This window comes from Mustela putorius, unplaced genomic scaffold, assembly GCF_011764305.1.
Source record: "Mustela putorius furo isolate JIRA1106 unplaced genomic scaffold, ASM1176430v1.1 tig00003927_pilon_pilon_pilon, whole genome shotgun sequence".
Taxonomy (NCBI): Eukaryota; Metazoa; Chordata; class Mammalia; order Carnivora; family Mustelidae; genus Mustela; species Mustela putorius.
The window spans coordinates 1776339-1800063 of NW_025422072.1; the positions used below are offsets into that span (position 1 = coordinate 1776339).

Sequence of the window (23725 nt, forward strand, 5' to 3'; positions counted from 1 at the left end):
ATGGTAAAGGAAAGACACGTATAATTAATATTGTGAGGAAAGAAAAACCTTCTTCTCTTCCTGTCTGGGTAAAGAGCTTCATGTATTGACATTTGACCTTCACTTTTGAACATTTTTTTGATACCTTTACTATACTTCTGGGAACAGCAGAGCAGTATCCTGATCTAAAGAACTTTAATTCTTCCCCCAAGCAAGAGATTCTATGTCCTCCCAAATTCTCAATGTGAAACTGGGAAATTAATGCTGTTCAGGTGTAAGAAATGCCCAGTCTGGGTAAGACAGGTTGCGGATTTTGCTTACTTCCTGTATGAATTACTTTGGATGTTGCATTTCACCTTTAGGGTAACACAGGTGCTCCTGGGAAGACTGGTCAGTTGGGGAATTCAGGCAAACCGGTAAGATGACGTGAGCTACCTTTCCTTATGTTGTCACCTGTTGTAATCACTCAGCAGAGAATCAGGGAGTGTTAATTTTTTCTTTCCCTGCCTTCCTCATAACAGGGCCAACAAGGGCCTCCAGGAGAGGTGGGACCCCGAGGACCCAGAGGGCTTCCTGTGAGTACTGCTTTCCTGTAGACCCTTCTGAAGTGTCTTCTCAGGGTTTTTCTGGGTGTCCTTCTAATCATTCATTCATTTAACCATGAATGCCTTCTCAAGTTTGAGACAGTGAAATAAGAATGTCATTTGTGAATACAATCTGCTTTTTAAATATTTTTTAAGTATTTTTAAAAAGCATGAGGACTCTTATTTCATACTGAAGGAAATATTCCAGTGTGGTTAAAAAAAAAAAAAAAACCCAAAACAAAACAGCTTTCCTGAGATATATTTTATATACCATATGAGTCAACCATTTAAAGCATATAATTCATTGATATTTAAGGCATATTTATAGAATTATACAACCGTTGCCACAATCTTAAAACCTTTTCATCACCCCCCAGAAAAGAACCTCTGTGTCCACTTGTAGTCACTCAGCATTTCCCCGCAGTCCTCTCAGCCCTCAGCAACCACTAGTCCACTTTCTGTCTTGACTTGCCTGGTCTGAAAATTTCATAAAGATAGAATCATATAGTGGGTTTTTTTTTTTTTTTTTTTTTTTTTTTTTTCAGTGAATGGCTTCCTTCAGCATGTTTCAAGGCTTACCTTCTTTCTTCTTGCTGACTAGTGTTCAGTAGTATGGACATACCAGCGTTCCTTCATTCTCTCATCTGCTCTTGGACATTTGGGTTGTTTCCACTTTTGGACCATTATGAATAATGGTGCTGGGAACATTTTTCTACAGGTTTTTGTGTAGACACAAGTTTTTTATTTCTCTTGAGTAGAACACTGAGGAGTGGAATTTCTGGGTCATCTGATAACTCTATTTAATCCTTGGAGAAACTGCCAGACTTCTTGTAGTCTGAGTTTGTGTGTCTGTTTTGCTGCCAACACAGCAAATCGTGTTGTTTCACTAGATACACTTCAACCCTTAGAGAGAAATGGATTAATTAAATATTATATACTTAATGTCAACTCTAAAAAATTCTCTCTGGCCTTCAGCTTAAGTTCTTATTTTTAAAATCTGCTGGGTAACAAAAAGAACTCCAAGTGAGAACAGAGAAACATTTCCAAGTATTGTTACTTTTAAAGCATTTCATGAGCGTTGAATGACGATTTTCATGTGTCAAAGAAGTGAAATATTCCAGGTGTCTTGACATAAGAGGCGAACTCTTCCATTTCTCACAGGTGTTTGTCAACTTAGCTCTATCAGGTGGTTTCTAGAAGTTTCTCTGCAGCCAGAGAAACTAGCCAATGCTCCTCATTATGCTCCTTGTTCACTCACTGCTCAGTTATCCTTTTCTTCTGTCTTGCTTGAAGCCTGTAAACTTCTAATTAAAATAATTTTTAAAAATTTATTGCCAAAACAATGAGTTTGTAGCTAGAACATATTCATAAACAGTAGAGATGCTACATGACTGGTCCAGAAAGATTTAACAGTGTGGGAGAGAGGCATTGGAACTTTGAGAATACTGGCTATTAGGTGTAATATTCACTTTATAGAGCAGAGAACATAAAATTGAAGGGGCACCTGCTGTATGTCAAGTCCATGCACTGAACACAGTAGAGAGAGCTTGGCTCATCATCAGTTAAGTGCTAAGGGATGTATAAAGACCTAGAGGCAAGAACTGCAGAAGGAGATGGGGTGGGGGTTCCATTCTCTCATGTGAGGGGAGGCAGATCTGTCGTGACTATGCAAGCTTTGAGCCTAACTCGGGTTTTGATTTCTGAGTTCCTGTAAATGTCCGGATTCTCATTGCTCACAGTCACTGTGGCTCAAAGCCTTGGTGATCTTCTTCCATCATTTCCACTCTCCAATAGGACCTGTTCTTTCTTCCACCTCCTTTTAAAAAGATTTTGTTTGAGAGAGAGAGAGTATCAGAGAGAGAGAGAGAGAGAGAGAGAGAGAGCACAAGCAAGGTGAAGGGCAGAGGGAGAAGCAAACTTCCCACTGAGCAGGGAACCTGACTCAGGACTTGTTTCTGGGACTCTGGGATCATGACTTGAGCTTAAAGCAGACACCCAACTGACTGAGCCACCCAGGGGCTTTCTACTTTCTCCTTTTAAAAGTCTCTTGTATTTGACTCTTCTTTTCTAAGCTCACCTCCACCACCCCAGCTCAGATCATTAGCTGCTGCTTGGATTATCAGGTCTCCTGATTTGCCTTTCTATGTTGTCTTTCCTTCCTTTACCAGTGGTCCCCAACAAGGTACTCCTGGTATGTTGGCTGGCATAGTTCTTGGTTCCCCGGGATTCCACCCTAGAACTCCAATGTGGTTCCCACAGTCATGGTGACAAGAGTGTCAGACACAATGTCCAAGACCTGGGAATGGCAGTCGTCCCAGTCTCACACCCTGCCATATTGGTCTTTTCAGAATACAACTAGATCATTACCTCTTTATTTCAAGATCTTCAATGAATTTCCACTAGCAAGGAAAGGAAGTACCAAATCATGAACTGTTTATCTGGTAGTTCTATGTCTCCCTTGTGTCTTGCTCAAGGCCTGTGTTCAAGTCATGCTGGACTCCATGGTCATTTCCAATTAGTCTCTGCACTTCTCAGCCTGCTTGTTTTCTTTTGTTACACTCTGCCCTTAGATGGTTTCCTTCTCTGTTTTTCTGACTCAGCCGCCCATGTACGTTTTTAGGTGTAACTGAAATTTTAATTCGACAGTGAAACTATCTCTGTTTATGCCCTATGCCCCAGACAGAAGTGCTCTCTCTTTATTCTGAACCCTGTAACCCCGGGCCCTGTTCACCCCATGCTGTGGGAGCTGCAGGGAAGCAGGGCCACTCTGATCCACCTTTGCATTCCCTACATCTCTCCCCTCAGGACCTGTCACAAGGTAGAGCTCAATAAATATTTCCAAAAAATGAATTGAATTGGAGGTATAGTAAATCTTTCTATGCTGCTTATGTTGGTAATAATTGACTTCTCACCTCCTATAAATTTTACAGAAAAGTGCATCAGAGGTTGTAAGCTTACAGTTCTGAGCAGAGTTTTAACACCAAATCTACTTACTGAAAGATACATTTGTTCTTTCATTTTACATCATTACATTTAGTTTCATAGATAAATTCACACATTTTCAACGATTCCTCCCAAGTTTTATCAGTTTTTCCTGTAAATGTCAAGTTGAAAAGCTGAGTAGAAAGAATGAAAACCCATTTCTAATGTGTTCTACTAACGGGCCAGGGCTAATTGGAACACGTCTTTGAAATTAAGTGGTATTCCCCTTTCAAATCATTGTTCTAACAGCTTTAGCCGGTGCCACAGCAAAACATATTGGAGGTTTTCTGGTCACCTCCAGTGATTACATATGAGCACGTATCTTCACCACTTGGATTGTGCTTCTGGCTTTCTCGCTCACACTCTACTGGTTTATACGTGGATCTGGGTGACTCCCGTTTACAGCAGGAGAATGCGGGGGTCCTTGGACGCCGTGACTCCTGGTCCATTTCCCTCGTTCAGGCTTCCCAGTTCTTGCCAGAACTTTTGATGAGTGAGCTGTGTTTTTGCTTTGCTCTCATGATTCTGACTTGGATCAGTGCATTGCTGATCTACTTCCAGTTTTCTGAAGATGATACACTCCTGAGTACAGAGCCGCTCTCAGTTTCTCTTGAAGTCCCACTCCATCCTATCACCAACAGCTCTGAGCACAGAGGTCTCCAAACGATGTGTTGCTGAATGATCGGAACCGCATTCCTGTGCCACCCAGGACATGGAATATTATCCCTGTCAATAGTTTGTGAAGCAGCTGTGATGGTTGTAGATTTTGATTTCCCTCTGTATGTGAGGGAATACCTAAACCTACACCAGAGAAAAACACAAACCATACAATGCTGCAAAATTGACTAGATTTTTAAAGTACCTTTGTGGCTGACCTAAAAATTATCATTGTGGCAGGACTAATATGATATTCCTATGTTAATATGAAGATGGGTTTGTAAAAGCAACAATCTAAAGAAATCATAATTGATCTTCTGCGTTAATCAGCATCCTTTTTCCCAGAGAGAGGCACTTAAATATATAATTCAGACTAAGTATGACGATTTACAATTTCTCACTTCTAAAATTAGCATGGTACTAAGAATAATGTTCATTCTTCAGCTAGTTAGCATTTTGGGTAATCAAGCAAATACAACCACCATCACAGTCTGCAGCACAATGGAATAAAATCTAAATTTCTTTTTTTCTTTGGAAAATACTTATGACAACACACATATAATGAAATAGATTTTTTCTGTGATATTTTAAAAGTCTTGTAGTTCCATTTTTTTCAAAAGATTTTATTTATTTATTTGACAGAGAGAGATCACAAGCAGGCAGAGAGGCAGGCAGAGAGAGAAAGAGAGGAGGAAGCAGGCTCTCTGCCGAGCAGAGAGCCCGATACGGGACTCGATCCCAGGACCCTGAGATCATGACCTGAGCCGAAGGCAGAGTCTTAACCCACTGAGCCACCCAGGCGCCCTAGCTTGCCCAATTTTAATGGTACAAGACATATTTAGAAAATTTAAAATTTTGGTGTTTGGAATTTTTGTAGTGAGCATTTAACAAAAGTCTAATTTAAAGCTGGTGAAGACAAACACACACAACCTAACCCAAACAGATTCCTGGGTCTGACCTCAAAATCACAGAATAAAAATCTAAGGGAGAGGAGGGAAGACAGGAAGGAGGAAGAACAGGGACAGGAAGTGGTGGAAGACATCTTGTGAAATATATTCCTAAAACATTCTTTAGGGGGATTCTGAAGCACAGCCAGAGTTGGGAATCACTGGTAGAGGGTCTGCAGCTTTTTTTTTTTTTTTTTTAAGCCTCGATTGGCTTCTTAAGTAGGAAGTGGTTGGCAGATGTGTGTGAATATGCTGGAGAGATATATGGTGGCACGGAGCATGTAAGAGGGGAAAAAAAAAGAAGTCTTTTATTATGGCCCTCAGATTTTTAATGTTAGGATTTTGCCTTTTTTTCCTGGTTCTTTACAATTCTTTTGTTACCGATCATAACTCTTTTTGTCATGGGGCTTGTAAATATTAGCTACCGGGCAGAAAAACGATATCCCTACAAGTCTCCCTTGCCCACATCTGAGATTATGCTTATCACCACAGCTGTTGAAACACAGGAGATTTACCATTTGTAAGTTTAGCACACCTGTGCTTAAAGGCCATGGTTAATTGCTCCCTGTAACATGTGTTTAGTCTAACCTATGTTTTTAGAGATGACTATTTATATCTTGATCATTCATGTTCATCTTACTTACATCTTTTTAGAGTACATAGAAATCATAGAAATGACCATTAGAAAATCTTGTCTAAACACTTTATTCATAACTGCTTGGTTATTGTTGTGAAAATAAACATTACCTTCTTCAATCTTGAGATGATTCCTAGAAATACCTGCATTTAAAATAGTGAAGAATTTGAAGAATGGAAGAAAAAAAAATGAGGAACACATGCAATCCACTAACCAACTACTACTAGTCCTGTACATGGGCTCTCATGGTTGTAGAAGGTCAGCGGAACAGGCTGTCTACACTGGGGTTTTGAGCCATTCATACATGTTGCCAAGGGCTGGAAGACACTTTTTTTTTAAAAAAAACATTTTATTTATTTATTTGACAGAGATCACAAGTAGGCAGAGAAGCAGGCAGAGAGAGAGGAGGAAGCAGGCTCCCTGCCGAGCAGAGAACCTGATGTGGGGCTCGATCCCAGGACCCTGGGATCATCACCTGAGCCAAAGGCAGAGGCTTTAACCCCCTGAGCCACCCAGGCGCCCTGGAAGACACTTATGAATTGACAAAGAGAGCTCATGAAAGACAGAGAAAATAAGATACCAGCAGAGAACATCTTTGTCTTTGACTGGCAAAATAATCCCATGAAAAAAATGAAAAGTCACACAATCCTTTATTTTTATTTATTTAAAATTTTTTTTAAATGACTTTATTTATTTATTTGAGAGAGAGAGAGAGAGAGGGCATGAGAGGAGAGAGGTCAGCGGGAGACTCCCTGCTCGGCAGGGAGTCTGATGTGGGACTCAATCCCAGGACTCCAGGATCATGACCTGAGCCGAAGGCAGTCACTTAACCAACTGAGCCACCCAGGTCCCCCACACAATCCTTTATTTTAACTTAGCTCTTTGGTTTGTGAAAGAGAAAAAAAGTATGTCAGTTATCTTTATTTTGGCATAATGGTTCATTTGTTTGGAAGTGAATATTTGAGGTTGTGTCAAGAACTGCTTTCGTCTTCTGATATCATTGATTAGTTTTCCCAATGACTACTAATTATTCTGTGAATTAAAGTCATATTAGCCCAATGACATTTAGGATCTTCATCAAGATGCAGTTCAGAAATTATTTGAAAATGCCAACAGAGCAGATATACTGAAGAAAATCTGTCTTGAACATTCAAGTGGCTGGGCTAAATTAATGGGGTAGAACCCAATCTTTATATTAATAGATGGATAAAAGAATCTATCACAGCAGCTGGTTTTCGTCTAGTCTTACATCTTTCCAGTGCCCATCCTCACAAGACTCTGCTCAGGCTTCTAAGCTGCTCACAAGTGTTAAGGGCCAATGTATCATCCAGACTTACACAACTAGACAGGTTGCTTATATAAAATTTTTTGAAAAGTATTAAAGAGCATTTCCTTTAAATCACCTATAAGTCATTTGAGACAAGTGCCACTTAAGTATAGCTCAAAGCTAGAGACTTGTAATTTGGCAAACATTTCTTAATCCTTCAAAGAAACTGAAAATTCAGAAAGATAATGGGCCTTGACACTTGGTTCAACTTAGAGATAAAAGAATAACATAAGGGCCAGATCAGATAATATTAGCAGGAGCATTTATAAATATCAAGAATTAATATGAAGTTGTCATGTTATTTTAAAGTAGAATGAACTCAGAAGACTACTTTCATTTTTATATATACCGTCCAGGAAATGTGATTATTTATCCAATAACCTTGTATTCAGTTTAGCTGAATATGTGTTAGAAACACATATTCAAGCTTTAAAACAAGCTTTTATCAGACTGCATAAAACTGTATGAGGTTCTTGGGGAAAGAAATTGAAGAATTCATGTGTCTCCTTTTCTCAAAGGGCTTAGAGATTCAAATAAAGAATTGAAATTGGCTCACAAAATGGATGTTGCTTTTGGTATATTTTCATTATAAATTGTACTTTCCAAAGTTTATTTAATCTTGGAGACATGTTTAGAACAAGAATAAGTAGAACAAAGAATTTTGTATGTCAGAAACTTTGTAAATTTCTATTATGTCTGTCTTTTTGAAGTTGCATTAGTCATTTAAAGGCAAACATCCCTGTCCTGTTTTTTTTTTTTCCCCACTCTTTTGCAGTTCAAGATCATTTGCCAGATGCTGCTTTAAAACATACTGTGGGCCTGAAAATTTACTGTGTTTTAGGCATTAGGTGGAATTCAAAATTGATATACCTTCTACCTCAAGAACATAATCTAATGAGAGGATAAAACATGTACATAGATAACCATAATATAAGCTACATTGTGATTCAGATGCTGAAAATTACTAATTGTCATTTCACGTAGATGTAGCAGACACTGTTTTTATCTAAGGGGCCGTCATCACAAGGAACAGCATTAACACATTCACTGAATGATAAATACTGCGCGGGCTACAGGGGTTTTATGTAAAGGTCTCTGCCTTCAGTCGAAGACGGGGTAGAATACTTTGATGACTTTGATGTTTAAAGAAAAACCTGCGTAAAGTGTTATTTTACTGACATAGTAATTGAACATTTGCGTTTGGGCAAACCAGCCAGTTGATGGTCCTGTTTGTGTTTCTCCAGGGCAGTAGAGGAGAAATAGGACCGGAGGGACCCACAGGGCCACCCGGTAAACGGGTAAGTAATAATTCCAATCTCCTTAAGTTTATTGGCTTCGTACAAAACACAATACTTTTTTTTTTTTTTAAATAAGCAAGGAGAGAAAAATAATGTACAAAAGGTGATTTAATCGTCTTTACTTGATTCCTGTTGTTATGGGAATGCATGGAATTGTAAATGTGAAGTTTGAAATCATGTCTAGGATACCCTCCGAGGGTATTTAAGTCAGTGTGGTTTGCAGCACACATTTTGAAACCAGGAGACCGGAAGTGCCTCTGGTTGTTCTTGGAATTGAAGAGAAGCGGGCGTAAATGCAGCCTTTTACTTCTTGAGCCCTGCTTGTTTACACAGTGAGAGAAGCCGCACCACGGCAGGGAGGCCCACTGAACGAGCCCACTGTTGGGAAGGGTGCAAACCCAGGAACTCCGCGGTGGGACCCAGGGGGTGGAGGGGCTGGCCTGTTTTTTCGGAGAGTGTGGGAGAGAGGCAGATTTGAGGAGCAGAGTTAAACCAGCCCCAGCATGCATTTATTTTAGACAGGAGTCCACACACCCAAGGTTGTGTGGGCCTCATGTGATTGCAATGTCATAGTTAAAGGTGAATCTGGAGACACTGTTTATTTTTCAGGGTTCTCCTGGCAGTCCTGGCCTCCCTGGCTTGCCTGGCCCCCCTGGCCTTCCGGGAATGAAAGGCGACAGGGTAAGATATCTAACCATCCCCCCAAAGTTTCTTATTTGGAAGGATGAGTTTGCTTTCAGAACAGTGGAGATTTTTTGTAGCAATTATCATAGTCAGCTATCAAGAAAAGTATCTTAAATTACTGAGAGTTGAGATTAAGAAAAAAAAAAAAAAAAAAAAAAGCAATATAATAAAAGATCATCAGGAAAATATAAAAGTTGAAAAAAGTAAAAGTGCCAGTTGTAGTCATACTTTCTTGTTCAGTTTTAACTTTACATTCCTACCGATCCAATTTTCTGTGGATGTGATCAGAGAACATCACAAGTTGCCAGCTTTTGGACAGCTGTCAGTTTCTCTAGGCCTTACCTGGCTGTTCCCAGGTTGTCATCCTGATTTTTTTTTTTTTTTTTTAAGTGGGCTCCACGCCCAGCCTGGAGCCCTGTTGTTAGGTTGTGGAGAGGAGCAAGTCCTCATCTGTCGCATTATTCATACTTGCCCTTATCTACCACCCTGAGAAGGAAAGTTGGTTCATTTGAAATTATAAAGTGGAACATGTCAAAATACTGAAAAAGTATTATGTTTTATTCATTACAGGGAGTAGTCGGTGAGCCTGGTCCAAAGGGTGTACAGGTAGGTCCTATCAGAAGAATATGTGCATGGAGGTGCCTCACAAGTAGGGGGCACTGGCTGGTTTAGGGGTGTGAGGACTAGGCTGGAGGCCAGCTGTGTTTCTCAATGTGCTTCATAGTGAATGAAAGCTACAGTTCAGTTTGGTTTATAACCTTATCTACTATTTTAATAAGCTGGAGCTGATAATGACTCTGCCTCTGAGGGCACACATTGAAAAGAGTGTCCCTCTCTCTCATTCACCAGGTTGGCTTACTTGTGACCAATGGAGCCTTCTATTAGCTACATCATCATATATTTTTTTAAGATTTTATTTATTTATTTGACAGAGAGAGAGAGAGAGAGAGAGATCACAAGTAGGCAGAGAGGCAGGCGGGGGGGCGGGTGGTGTAGCAGGCTCCCCGCTCAGCAGAGAGCCCGAAGCGGGCTTCAGTCCCAGGGCCCTGAGATCATGACCTGAGCTGAAGGCAGAGGCTTAACCCACTGAACCACCCAGGTGCCCCTACATCATCATATTTTATGTTTTTCTGTATCAAGACCTTAACAAATGAGCTATGAACATGGTTTGGGAGTTAGTCCTTTTTCTGGGTTCCTTTTTCTACAGTGAAAGCCTTTTTTCAAGGATTATCTCATTATAAAATTGCCGGATACAATCATTAATCCTTAACTTCAGAAGAAACTCAGCCTCACCCGCTACCTTTTCTCTAGGCTCTTTTCAGTTTTGGACTAGCCACTGACAGCTACACTGAAAAGCCATTGAGTGCATTTTGTATTTCTGCATGATCTGGGGGGCACTGTGGGCACTTGGGAATGCTTATCAATGTGGACAGGTTAAAACTGAGGCAAGACAGTTCAAGAATGTGACTTTTAATTTTAATTTTTAGGGTTCGTCTGGTGAAGAAGGTGAAGCAGGAGAAAGGGGTGAACTTGTAAGACATTTTTTTCTGGTTAATGATGAGCCCTGCTGATTTCTAACTACTAAAAATATAATTTTTCTTTTCTCTGATACTGTTATCCTCCATGGCTTCTTCAGCAGCTACAGTGTTTCTTATATAAACTAGTGAATGACTCCCCAAACCTGTAGCCAAGTTCAAGTAAAGCAGAGGGTAAACATCCCAAAATCGATAGCCTTGGCCTTAAGCCTTTGGAGAACAAAGTGTTCTCTTATAGGTGGTGACTTTTCTGTGGCTTAACCTAGACATTCGAAGTGATTCTTAGAGGACCATAGAAAGTCTATGAATAGTGCCTATTGTGGAAACAAAATGAATTTTATTATAGCTAGAAAGCTGTGGTTCACAAGTTTGACCATGGGTATTTTCTGTCGTCTAAAACTTCCCAAAGAAGTGACCTCCATCTCCAGAGGATGTTGCTGCTAAATCTCCAGGAAGGTAGCAAGAATGAGAAAAAATTATCTTTCTGCTGGGAGTACTACATCTGCTGGCTCATTTTTGACACAATCTAACATGATCTAATGTGGGAACTTCTGACTGGTCCTTTGGAGTGGTGACAGATTTCTCATAAAACAGCTCCAGAGAGCACTTTGTGCAGGAAAAAAAAAACCTCATAATGTTGTTTTATTCAGAGTTTCAGGATTTAGAGCTAATATAAATGTAATATCTGAATTCGGCAAAGCTCTCTATTAAGTAAATTTGAAAAAGGATTATTTTAAGTTTATTTTCTGTTAAAATGTTTTCTTTTATGGGTTAAAAGGATGTTTTAAATCATTGTTTTGTGGTGGAGATGAACTGATATGCTTGAACTTAAACTAAAATTATATCTAGAATTAGGGGTGGGAGACTTATTTCCAAGTGTTCTTTTTTAAGTATAAAATCAGGCATTTTTGGTTTGATAGAATTTTGCAGATGAATTTTACAATACTGTTAGAGTTTCAAAAATGAAGTCATCAGGTTTAAATGTCTACTCTGTTTTAAAACAGCATGCTAGTTTAATGTCTTTTGACTTATACATTTTAAGTCTCAACACCTAGCATTTTAGACCTGGTTGGAGCCTTGCAGAGCTCCGATTCAGCCCTGTTATTTAATAGATATCAGTCAAAGGCTAGGAGGTTACAAAGCTCACAAAGTAACAGAACTGGGACTAGAATCCGAATTTTGAATCTCATTTTGGCAGTGCCAGAGTTCATCTCTTCATGTTTTTCTATAGATTTCAGCAGCATAATCACCTTTTAAATGTTTTTAGTAAACCATCAAATGTGAATGCATTGTTCTAATATAATTTTGTTTTATTGATTTAGGGAGAGATAGGCTTACCTGGGCCAAAGGGATCTGTAAGTACAATGAACAACAATGGTATAAAAAATTAAAATATCAACAAAACTACAGAAAATGCAATGCTCTGCTTTATGAAGTCACTATAAAATTCAATTCTTAAAGGACTTACCTTCAAGGAGATTAATGTCTAAATTTATTCTTTAAGTAATGGATTCATCCCAAGTGGGGGAGGGGACCACCTCATAACAGTGTAAATGGATCTGCCTTTTGAACAATCCACTCTAAACGAAGTTTTTATCATAAGTAGCTCAATGAGTATACATGGTAATTTCTTTCACAAATGAGTCATTAAAAAAAAAACCTGATTTATCCATTGTGGTGACAAGAGTATAAATGAATTTCATTGGCACTCATACCATTGCAAATATTTCAGTAATTTTATTAATCTCCCGTGTGTTCTATTTAGCGAAGTAACATAAAGTCATAATGCATAAGAAAATTTAATAGACAGTTGTTAAAACTAGAAAATGATCATCTCATTCATGCTCTTACAGAAACTAAGCTGATGTCCTTCAAGATTAGATTATTCAGAGTTATAGAACCAATAATAGAACCAGTTATTAGAATGAAATTTTTAGAACCGAGTATAGAGCCAATTAGAAAACTAGCAAACCTGGGATGATTCACTAACTTGAAAGGAACGCACATTTAATACAGTAAGAAATGTAAGAGAAATTTGAGAGAGTATAAGGGAAAAAATGAAGCGCAGACCTTAACCTCAAATGCCACCACCACTAGCTTCCATTTAATCTTTTAGTCCTTCCTATTTCTGGAATCTTTTCCACTCTTCTCTGTCCCTATACAGCACATTATGCTCATAGCAGCCAGTGGAATCTAGAGAAAAATACAAAGCCCACCATTTATCCCTCCTCTGCATAAACTCTTCAGGAATAACATTTGATAGAATAAAATCAGACCTTAGCAAAATACACCGTCTTTCATGAAGTGGTCTCTGCCTTGCCAACCCCCTCTCTGCCCATCTGGAACTTTATCTGTTTGCAGTTGTTTTTACTTGGCATGCTCTTTAATGCTTTGTGCTGTTCTCCTATCCTGGAACACTCTTCCTCTTTCCTTAGAATAGCTACCTCCTACCTAGGCATGTAGCCCGATCCTCAGCTCAACTCTCCCCCGGAGGACTCGCGCTCCCGACTCCGGTGCAGTGCCAGCCTTGGGCTCTTTACATACCCCTGAGATGGAAACCATTATGTTGTATTAACTCACCTGCTTACACACTGCCTCTAAACACCACTGACAGTCTCAAGCTTGAAGTAACATCTTTACACCCAAGAATCTTTGACAGGAATAGTTTAGGATTGAGGAAAAAATTGGGAAGAGTAAACCTTGATAGGTAATAGAAATCCTACCTCACTGCCTAGAAATAATCGATAATATTCAATGGTAAGAATTTGTCATAAGAGGAAAAAGTGAATGAACGATGCAGTGGTCAAAAGGAGTTAATTTCATTTAAATTTGGAATTAACGCTTCCTTCCTACCCCTCTCTTCTCTGACACCACCCATCTACTGCTGAGGCAGCTGAAATGTGCTGTCCCAGAGTCAGGGAGACACACTTTCACTTTGCTCGGTGATCTCAACAGAGACAAACCTGAGAAGTAGGTGAAGTCTGTCCCCTAGTTTCTACTTCAGTATAGCACTCAACTGAGGTATTCTTTCCAAAGACCCGGGGCCCTGGAGATATACTGGCCATGTTGGCCCTTGATGTCTTCATGGAAAATGTCCTGTTGGTATTTCAGACATCGTCAACAAGATGATAGATTCTGATCTGGCCTCCTTTGTTCCTCTGCCAATTCTTTAGTGCACTTCTAAATTCATTTTGGCTTCTCCTCGGGCTTGTTTTAGAAGCTGTGATAGTTTTATACTGCAGCTATCTGACAGGTCCAAAGCCTCCACAGCACATCCGCAGCTCTCTCTGTTGACACTGTCTTTTGGGAAGTCTTTGAGGCCATAATTTCTTCACAGAAGTAATTCTGACAAATTGACTCAGATGAGTATCAATTTTTTGCATAAAGAAAGATTGGAAAAAACCTACTTGTGAAGCTTTATTCAGACGCATCTAGTGAGAGCCCGGCGTCATCACCTTCTTCCTTTTAGCTTAAAATCTGACCGTTTGGAAGAGTTAGCTCTTCCTAGGTAAATGTTGCAAATGAACAAGGAGCAGGATTAAGTTGCTTTATGAACTTTATCTTGAGCCCTTGTGCTCTTTAATGCCTCCTGTCCTTTTATCTTCTCATTTTTGTTCTATTAACAAGGGCACATTGTAACTACTATGTCATAAATTCTACCAGAGGCAGTTTAGCAGAAAATGAATTAATTTAGTCTCGTTTTAAAACAGTTATTATAGATGGCGACTTTTAAAAATGTTGCTTTTAGTGGTCTGCTCTCAGAAAAAAAAAATCTAACTGGTATACGCTTTTGTTCAAAGGAAACCATTGGTTTATTTTTTCACTTCTTTAATATTTAGATTTTTAACTTCCTCAAGAGTCAGTTAAACCATGGACTCGCTCTTTTTGTTCCAGTATTTTGAATGTATTTATTTTAAGTGCAGCATTTTAAAGGTGGCATTTTAAATGTTTTTTTTTTTTTTTAAGATTTTATTTATTTATTTGACAGAGAGAGATCACAAGTAGGCAGAGGCAGGCAGAGAGAGAGAGAGGAGGAAGCAGACTCCCTGCTGAGCAGAGAGCCCGATGCGGGACTCGATCCCAGGACCCTGAGATCATGACCTGAGCCGAAGGCAGTGGCTTAACCCACTGAGCCACCCAGGCGCCCCTTAAATGTTTTTAATTAATGTATTTTATAATTCCTGGATACATCTGCTTCTACAAATTCTCTAGAGTGTTATAAAGCTAAATAACTTATGTCCTTGGAAATAACTTTATTTTATGCTTTCTGTATTGGTGATATACAAAGTAACATGTCTTGTATGAACTCAGTGGCCTTTTTGTGGCCAGAAAAACTTCACAAATCTTACTAAAAACTAGCTTGTTCTTAGGCAGTAGCTTAAAATATAGAGAATGTAGTTTGAAAATGCCTTATTTCAATTAACATTTTGAAATAACAGCTATACCAAAGAAAAAGATTTTGAAAAACTTTACTTGAACTGGAATTCTCAGAGACTGTGGCATTCTGTGTCTTTACCTTGAGAATTTGTAACCTCTGAACAAACACCTCTTGGGAGACAGAATGTACGCAAACTCCAAATTTCATGTAAGCCTTGTATTAATATTAAGCAGACACATTACTTGTGGATAGCTCTGGTTTTATAATGTGCCATTTTGTTCTAGGTGGGTAACCCTGGGGAGCCCGGCTTGAGGGGGCCCGAAGGAAGTCGGGGGCTTCCTGGAGTGGAAGGACCGAGAGGACCGCCTGGACCACGAGGCATGCAGGGAGAGCAGGGTGCCACCGGCCTGCCTGGCATCCAGGGCCCCCCAGTGAGTGGTGGGCAGTCTCCGCGGTTTCCCTTTGGACAGTCCATCTCACAGGACCAGAAGGGGGGCGGGCAGCCAGGCTAGCCCAGACATCAGCTCCTTAGCAGTGTGGGCAAGTTCCTTTGTAAATCCAGCCACCTGGCCACTTGCTGAGTGTGTCAGGTTACCATTTAACAATGTCTTCTTTATAGCTCTGTGTATAAATTGTCTCTCTCTTTTTTTCTTTTCTTCCTGTCTCAGGGTAGAGCACCGACAGATCAGCACATTAAGCAGGTTTGCATGAGAGTCATGCAAGGTAAATAAATCATAATGTCTGGACTTTTGGTGTGCTTTAAAGGTGGGAGATTTTAAATAATATTAATTGTTTTAGTTAATGTATTGTCACAAAATAGCTTATAGTCTCAAAGAAAAATTTCATCTTTCTAGGTTAGCCCTTTTTTTTTTTTTTTTTTACATTTATTTATTTGAGAGAGAGAGAGTAAGAGAGTGAGCACACAAGTAAGCGGGGGAAGGGGCAGGGGAAAAGGGAGAGAAAGTCTTAAGCAGATTCCCCACTTAACATGGAGCCCAACACAGGGCTTGATCTCATTACCCTGAGATCATGACCTGAGCCAAAACCAAGAGTCAGACACTGAACCCAACTCAGCCACCCAGGCACCCTTCGGTTAGCCCATTTTTGTTCTTGTTTTTGTTTTTTGCCAAGGAGGTTAATTTACAAGAAAACACACACACAAATACAGACAAGCTCCCCCCCCCCCCCAATTTGGAACACAGATTCTCAGGTATCTTAACCCTCCTTAACATCCTACCACTTCGTGTATTCCTGGTACTGACCCTGGCTCTCTCTGTAGCTTCTATGTGAAGTAACTGACAGTCTTCATGCCCATAAGAAGCATTGGGACATTATCTCTACTCATGTGTTATGTACAGAAAATCAAGAACTGTATTTTACCAAAATGGTGATATATTTTTATATTTGTTAACCTTTATCTAAATTCATCTATACCTATAGCAATTGCCATTTTTCATAGCTGCTTTAGAACTGGTCTAGTTCTAAAATCACATAGAAAAGGAAGAAATTGGGGAGGCAGGAACTGGGGAGATCCTGTAACGTTGGGCCTCTCTAACAAATAATTACCTTATTTTGGTTGGAACCAAGTCAGTCATGATAAATACTCTTCTTTTACAAGCTCATGAGATAGTGTCATTTGTCTGGTAGACTTGTAGAGTTTTCCAGAATAAAACTGTCACTTTGATATTTGAAAACCAATCTTAAGTCTCTTCATGGAAGACATTTAATCTTGAAAGGATATTTCAATTTTAAACGTTATGTCCCTAGAAAATTATAATTTTATGCTCTTACTTACATAAGGCAAACCAGAATGCTCACATTTAAGCACTTTTAAAGTGTTCTTTAGAAATTTGTTTCCAATTCGTAATTTCCTTCACACCTTTAAAAAATATTACATCGGCATAGTTCCCTTAGAGTGTTTTCATAGGAAAGTTTTCTTCCTCCTCATGGTTTCAGTGGATAATTCTTAATCTCTTTAATGGTTCCTGAAAAAGCCCACACAGTTATTAATTTTGAAGACAGACTGTGAACATTCCCAAGAAGCGGGCTATTTTTAATGTCTGTTGTCTACTCCAAACATGAAAAAACTTTTGAGAGGGGAGTTTATAAGAAGTCATGAATGCTCAGGATATTTTAGGTCACTTAATATCTTCAGACTGAAAATGTGGGGCTGAGTCTCAAATGCTCTCTCAAAACGAATTCTGGACAATGTCTTTGGCTTTTAAAAAGCTTTGCGACATCCACTTCTTCTCTGTTAAGAAACTCATTTTCTGCCCATCCTGGGTTTTCAGAGAACCAGCCAGGACCCAGGTGATGGACTCATCCTTTTAGAACACTGCTCACCTGAAAGCCTTCCCATGTATTTTTTTTTTTTTTTTCAAATCTCCCTGCCCCTGTCTCGGAACAGCAGGACCAAATATATCCAAAAAGAGCTGAATAAAACAGCACCAGGGAAGTTTCTTGGCAGAAAGTCCATGAAAAAAAAAAAAAAAAAAGATCCAACTTTATTCACTTCCCACCACCAATTTTGAAGCTCTGGTGACACATTTAAGAAAAAAAGACACTTGAAATACCGCCCCCCATCTTTTTTTTCCATTTGAATCATTTTCCTGTTTCTGACTTCTCTGGGCCGGTTTATTATCTTTCAGAGCATCTTGCTGAGATGGCTGCTAGTCTCAGGCGACCAGACTCAGGAGCCTCTGGCCTCCCTGGGAGGCCTGGACCCCCTGGTCCCCCAGGGCCACCTGGAGAGAATGGTTTCCCAGGCCAGATGGGACTTCGTGGCCTTCCAGGCATTAAAGGCCCTCCTGGTGCTCTTGGTTTGAGGGGGCCTAAAGGTAAGCCATTTTGCCCCTTTAGAACAAAAGAACACACACTGTCCTTCCTCACGGTATATCCACATGGCCTTCCAAGCTCTAGATACACTGTGAGACAAGGAGATGTATCGTTCTCTTCTTCTTCTTTTTTTTTTTTTTATAGTTTTAAATTTTTTTTATAAACATATAATGTATTATTAGCCCCTGGGGTACAGGTCTGTGAATCGCCAGGTTTACACACTTCACAGCACTCACCATAGCACATACCCTCCCCAATGTCCATTGTATCGTTGTCTTCTACGGTGGTGATGAAAACGATCAGAAAGCTATTATAAGACATCCTCTTGACCTTGCTATATGTCAACAGGAGACCAAAACCTAGAATTAAGGTCCCTTGATTTTTAGTACTGATCTTTTTCAGTTACCCTCTGCCTCAATCATAGTTCAAAATAAACTTTACGGGATCTTGTAAACGATAAGTCAGCCTTTTTTTTTTTTTTTTGAGACTCAAAAATCACTGTAGAGTTCTTCTAAAATGGCAACCAGACTTAGAATGTTTGTAGCCGTAACTTAAACTAACAGCATCGGTTAACAGGTCAGAAGGCATAAATTACATCATGGAGTGAAGTCCCTTCTTCTTTTAAAGAGTGACATCAGATGTTTAGTTTTGATGGATTTTTTTTTAGCTCAGAAGTACAATCGAACTTTTTTCCTTCCTTTTTTTTTTTTTAACTTTTTTCCTTCTTTAACATGTGAGAGAATGTGAGGCAGTTTATTTCTTCCCCTTTTATCGAAAGCAAGTTAAGCCCTTAAAATCAGTGTTTTGCCAAAAAACCCCCACAAAAATCCAAAATGGTATTGTGAGTGTGTTGGGTATGCAGCAGGCCCTGCAGAAGAAGGACTGGTTGCCTCAGGTGCTGTTTACTAGTCAAGGTGAGTAAGTATGTCAGCGTGGGGCGGGCGTGTGGCCCGGATCACTGACAGAGAGCGCGGAACAAAATGAGGCATTTCTCTATCTTGGCAAGTGACTGACAGTTCTCTAGGGAGCTTCGGAAAGATGTGGCATCAGAAACAGGAGAGGTTTTTTTTTTTTTTTTTTTTTTTTTTTAAATGGTGGTGCACCCATTAGGGATAAATATTATGGTGTGAAGGGTCAGACGGCAAGCAAGCGGCCTTTTTGGATCTGTAAATGAATTGCTGATGTATTTGGCTAACTACACTCTCAGTTGGAACAATTTTGTTAATGATGTTTGGGGTTTTTTGGGGGGTAGAGGGCATGTGCATTGCCATATGTGAAAAAATGACCCCTCATTGGAGCCTCTTGCAAGGCTGGCAGGATTTCCGAGCTTTCAGAGGCTGGACAAAATCAAATGTGGAGAGAGCTCAGAGCTCTTAAAGAGAACGGAGTATTTTCTTTGAAAGAAGCTCATCGCAGCTCATCTTTGTCCTGCTTTTAGCTCCTGGTTCAGGAACTCAGGAGTAGGGACTCTCTCTGTGGTTAGTCCCCATTCACTCTGTTCGGTTTCCAAGAAACTCTGCTGCCTCGAGTGGATTGTTGACTTAGTTGTTTCTGTGGCACCAGAGCTCAAGGTGACTCCTCAGCTTTTCTCCTCAGTTCCCTTGTGAGCAGTGGTTGTGAGAGCATGCCCCCTGGAGCGTCAGCACGGCCAGGGACCCCGTCTGGAATAGAGATTCTCCACCCCACCCTGGTCCCCGGATCCGAGACGCGGCAGGGGAGGCCCAGCCTTCTGCATTCTAACAAGTCTCCCGATGAATCTGATGCCCTGGGGCAGTCACCCATCTTCCTGCCAAAAGGAAACACCTTGTAGGCTACAGGAATCCCAGCCCTGTTTTCTTTGGCTAAAAGGAAGTCTTCATATGTGGGATAAAACCTAACTTTGAGTTAGTAAGAGAACTCGCCTGAAGTCCCATTTTATTTTCTAAGAAATAAGAATGTCTATGTCTACTTGCTATGCTAGTAGCATCTGCCTAAGGCTGTATTTCTCAGCCTGGGGTGCACCGTGGAATCATTTGGGGAGTTTTAAAAACTATCCACGGCTGGATCCCATTCCCAGATTCTGGCTTAATAGGTCTGAGCAGCAGGATTTAAAAACACACCCATGGGATTTTAATACACAACTAGGGTTGGAAACCACAGGAAACAAAGGTGAAATGTCCAGGAAGTGTCCTGGGAAGCTCCTAGAAGCACAGAATTGTGGCTGTGTTGGGCTGACTTGGCTCTAACAGATGGACCTTATTTTGAAGGGAAGAAAAATATATTTCTATATTTGGAAACTGGAAAATGCCCCCTGGCACAGAGTTTATTCACCAAGCATTGTTTGATCGTCTAAGAGACTAATGTTTCTTTAGTATTTATGACATAGTCTATAATCTAGAAGAGATATAGTCTTTCTTTTTTCTGAAGGACTTTTTCCCCCACCTTCCTCCATCCCTTTATAATCACTGGGTTCCTTTAAAGCAGGATCTTTTCTGTCTTACTTCTTGAACTTTGGGGTGTGAGAAGGAAGGAAGGAGTGCTGTCTTTGGATTTTATCAATCAATGCTGTCACAGATTTGGAAATGTAGAATTCTAGGTAACCAGACTTGACCTTTCTTGTCCTACCACATACATTGTAACAGTAATATGTAATTGAAAACATATAATGTCCCACTAGCCAAAGGTTACATGTCAATTTTTCCCAGAGAACAAATAGTCCAGCATTTGAAACTTAACTATTCAGCCAGTTAGAGAAGAGATGTATTTCAATGTTCCCTGCTGTCTTTTTCCCATGCCTAATAAAGGGATAGTCTGAGTCTTGCTCAACATATTACTTTGAGAGTCTTTTTCGAGGGAAATTACTCCACAGATAATGAACAAATAAATTTTACTAAAGCGTTGAGTAGTTCAAACTATGTCTTTAATAAAATCATTTTTTCCTAAGCAATTAGTCTGCAAAACACAGTGAAACATTTTCAGTAGGAGCTAGTAGAAATATCTGCCAGAAATCATACTCAAATCTTAAATCATATTTATAATTTTTTTGTTTTTCATGGACATGTTTTGTGCAATATTATACAAAGAGGGCCAAGACCCATGCCACGGGTACATTTTACATGTCTATTCAAGCAGAAACATGAGAGATATCTAATTGGCTTATGTTTACTTTGTTTAGTATTGGTCTTCTGGGTCATAAATTCTGTGTCATAAATACTATTTTTAAATGTTCATGGTTTGGATTAATTTTAAGTTCCTTTGAGTAAGGCTATATATCTATTTTTAGATATTTTCATGTGAGTCAAACGATGTGTCACCATGTAAATGACGGCTTGAGAAAATATACACGTCATTACCGTGACTAACTCTTTTTTTGGTATTAGTCAGTTTGCATGGGGTTGGAGTGTCAGTTATAGCTTTCAAATAAATAAAGAGCAACCATGGAGCAATGAGAATTTCTTTCATTTTAGCCACTCTGTTCTGACGGAGCTGTTTTGCTACTTACACTGCACGTTTCCCTTTTTACCTTATCTAAAGCTCATTTGACAAGCTCCCTCTGTTTTTCCACACAGTAGGCTAGCTAATAAAGGTGCACCTTTAGTTCCCTGAGCCAGTTTTCAGAAATGTCGAAAGAAGCCATGATCAGGGTTTGAAGGAGCGGATTGACCCCAGGGATCACAGAGCCAGGCCGCAGCTCCCCGGGCTGGGAAGGACCAGCAGCTTGCCCTGTGCCTCTGTCCTGGAGCCCTTCTAAAAATTGTGTGTCTACAATTGATGACAACCGCAAGGCAGGATCACGACTAAGACCTTCCTTGCAAGCGACATTTTAAAGGGGATGTGGCTTCGTAATACAAAGTGTTTAACTTTCACGGTTTGCGTGGAAGTTACATTTTAATTTATAATCTTCCCCTATCTTCGGAAAATGTGGCACATTTATTGGTTCTCTTCTCGTTGCTAGCCCCCAGAATTACAGTGATATGACATTTAAATTGCTAAGTTAACAAGAGCGCTGAAGTTCTTCGTTTTTAAAATGCTAATTATCGTTATCTTCCTAATATAGTAAGGCCATATTGATGAGTGTAAAAAAAAAAGCTTATGTGAATGAGTTCAACTTGAGCTCTGTATCCTCACACAGTGTTTATATAATTTTAAAATTGTTTTTAAAATATATTTGACTCATGATAAAAAAATATTCATACAAGGACATTCACAGCTCAAATCAAAGTATGGTAACTAAACATTCACTTCGTAATTAGAGGTTTTTTTTTTTGTTGTTTTTATTTTTGTTTTTTACTATTTTGGCATGCATGCTTTTGTTTTTTAAAATTCTAACAAACTTGATTCAATATTGAATCAAGTTGGGCTGATACAAATGTTTGGAAAAAATGATCACATATAAAATCTTGAAAAATGTACTGCATCTTCTACAAGAGTAGTGGGATAATATAATACTATGCCAATGGGATAGTAGAATAATGCCTTCTACTATGAGCCATAAACGTCATTTAGGAGCAGTTGACTAGGTATTAGGGCACTTTGTTAATGAGGCCAAGTTTCTGGGTTTCTCTGCAGGGGCCAGGATAATTAATGAAACTTGGTTCTGTGGCTGAAAATCAACTGTCTTGCAAATAAACATGGTTGGTTGTAATCCAAAGCATATTCCCTGTAAATAATGAATCACAAGTGAAGCGTGGGCACTTGTGATAGCACATTTAAAATTTTGAAAATTCATTAATTTATTTTCAGCAATACTAAATTTACAATGTTTGAGAATTTAAAATATATGAAAAGATATTTACTGAAGAGTTTTTCTCCCACTCTGGTCTCCCATCTGCCTAGATTCCTTTATCCTTCCCATGAGATAATCCCTTTTATTAGTTTCCTACATATCTTTGCCAGTGATGATGTACAATATACGGTTACATACACTCTCTATAGCCTTTTAGAAACAAGTCGTATTGCCCTTTAGTAGTGATCTGGACCTTAAATTTTTTCACTGAACAATATGTTTTGAGATCATTTTAAAGAGCTTCCTGGTTCTTCTTCATAGCTGCATAGTATACCATTTTGCAGGAGTAGCATAACGCATTTAACCCTCTCGTGGACATTTAGTTTCCCATCTCCTGCCATTACCGCAAGGCTGCTGTGGACCACACAATTTCATCTTTGTGTAAATATCAGCATAACATTTATGTTCCTACGATGAATTCCCAGAAGTGGAAGTGCCAGGTAAAATGGTACTACCATTTGTAATTTTGATAGATATTGTTAAATTACCCTCCAAGAGACTGTCTCAGTTTGCAGTGTTATTAGCGATATGTAATGATGTGTTTTTCCACATACTTGCTAACATATGTTTGATTCAACTCTGGAATTTTTGCCGATCTTATCATTCAAAGTAGCTTTTGTGTTATTTTAAATATCCATTTATTTTGATGTGAGAGTGAAGTCAAGGAATTTTTCATATATTCCAGACTTATTTTTGTTTCCTTTTAGTGGCTTTTTTGCTTATATATTCTTTTTACTGTTGTTGACCTTTTTGTATAGATTTTAGGAACTCTTCATATTTTGAATCATAACAGAAAGGCCAACTCAAATCTGAAGTTATAAAATATTTCTCCCTTGCTTTCTTCTGGTTCTTATACATTTAAATGTTTGATCCACTTATAATATATCCCGGATTATGTTGTGAGGAACAGATTCAACTTTTCTTTTTCCAGCTGGTTTCCCACTTTTTCAAACACCATTTATTGACTTGTTTGACTGCTTCCCACTTTAAGATGGCATGTTTATTACAAAACAAAATCCTTTATGTATCCAAACCTGTTTTGGGGCTGTTTCAGTGGTTTATCTATTCATGTACCAGTACCACACCATGTTAATTGGTTTAATACGTGGTAGGATTA

At 39.2% G+C, this 23725-nt stretch overlaps 1 protein-coding gene across 1 annotated transcript in view; it reads left to right on the forward strand.

Moving 5' to 3' along the window:
- Positions 1-23725, forward strand: part of COL9A1 (collagen type IX alpha 1 chain) — an 84507-nt gene that overhangs the window by 50425 nt on the left and 10357 nt on the right. The window contains 10 exon segments of the mRNA XM_045069375.1: positions 342-395; positions 501-554; positions 8358-8411; positions 9021-9092; positions 9666-9701; positions 10583-10627; positions 11953-11985; positions 15293-15439; positions 15677-15731; positions 17657-17845. Of these exon segments, the coding sequence (XP_044925310.1) occupies positions 342-395; positions 501-554; positions 8358-8411; positions 9021-9092; positions 9666-9701; positions 10583-10627; positions 11953-11985; positions 15293-15439; positions 15677-15731; positions 17657-17845 (739 nt within the window).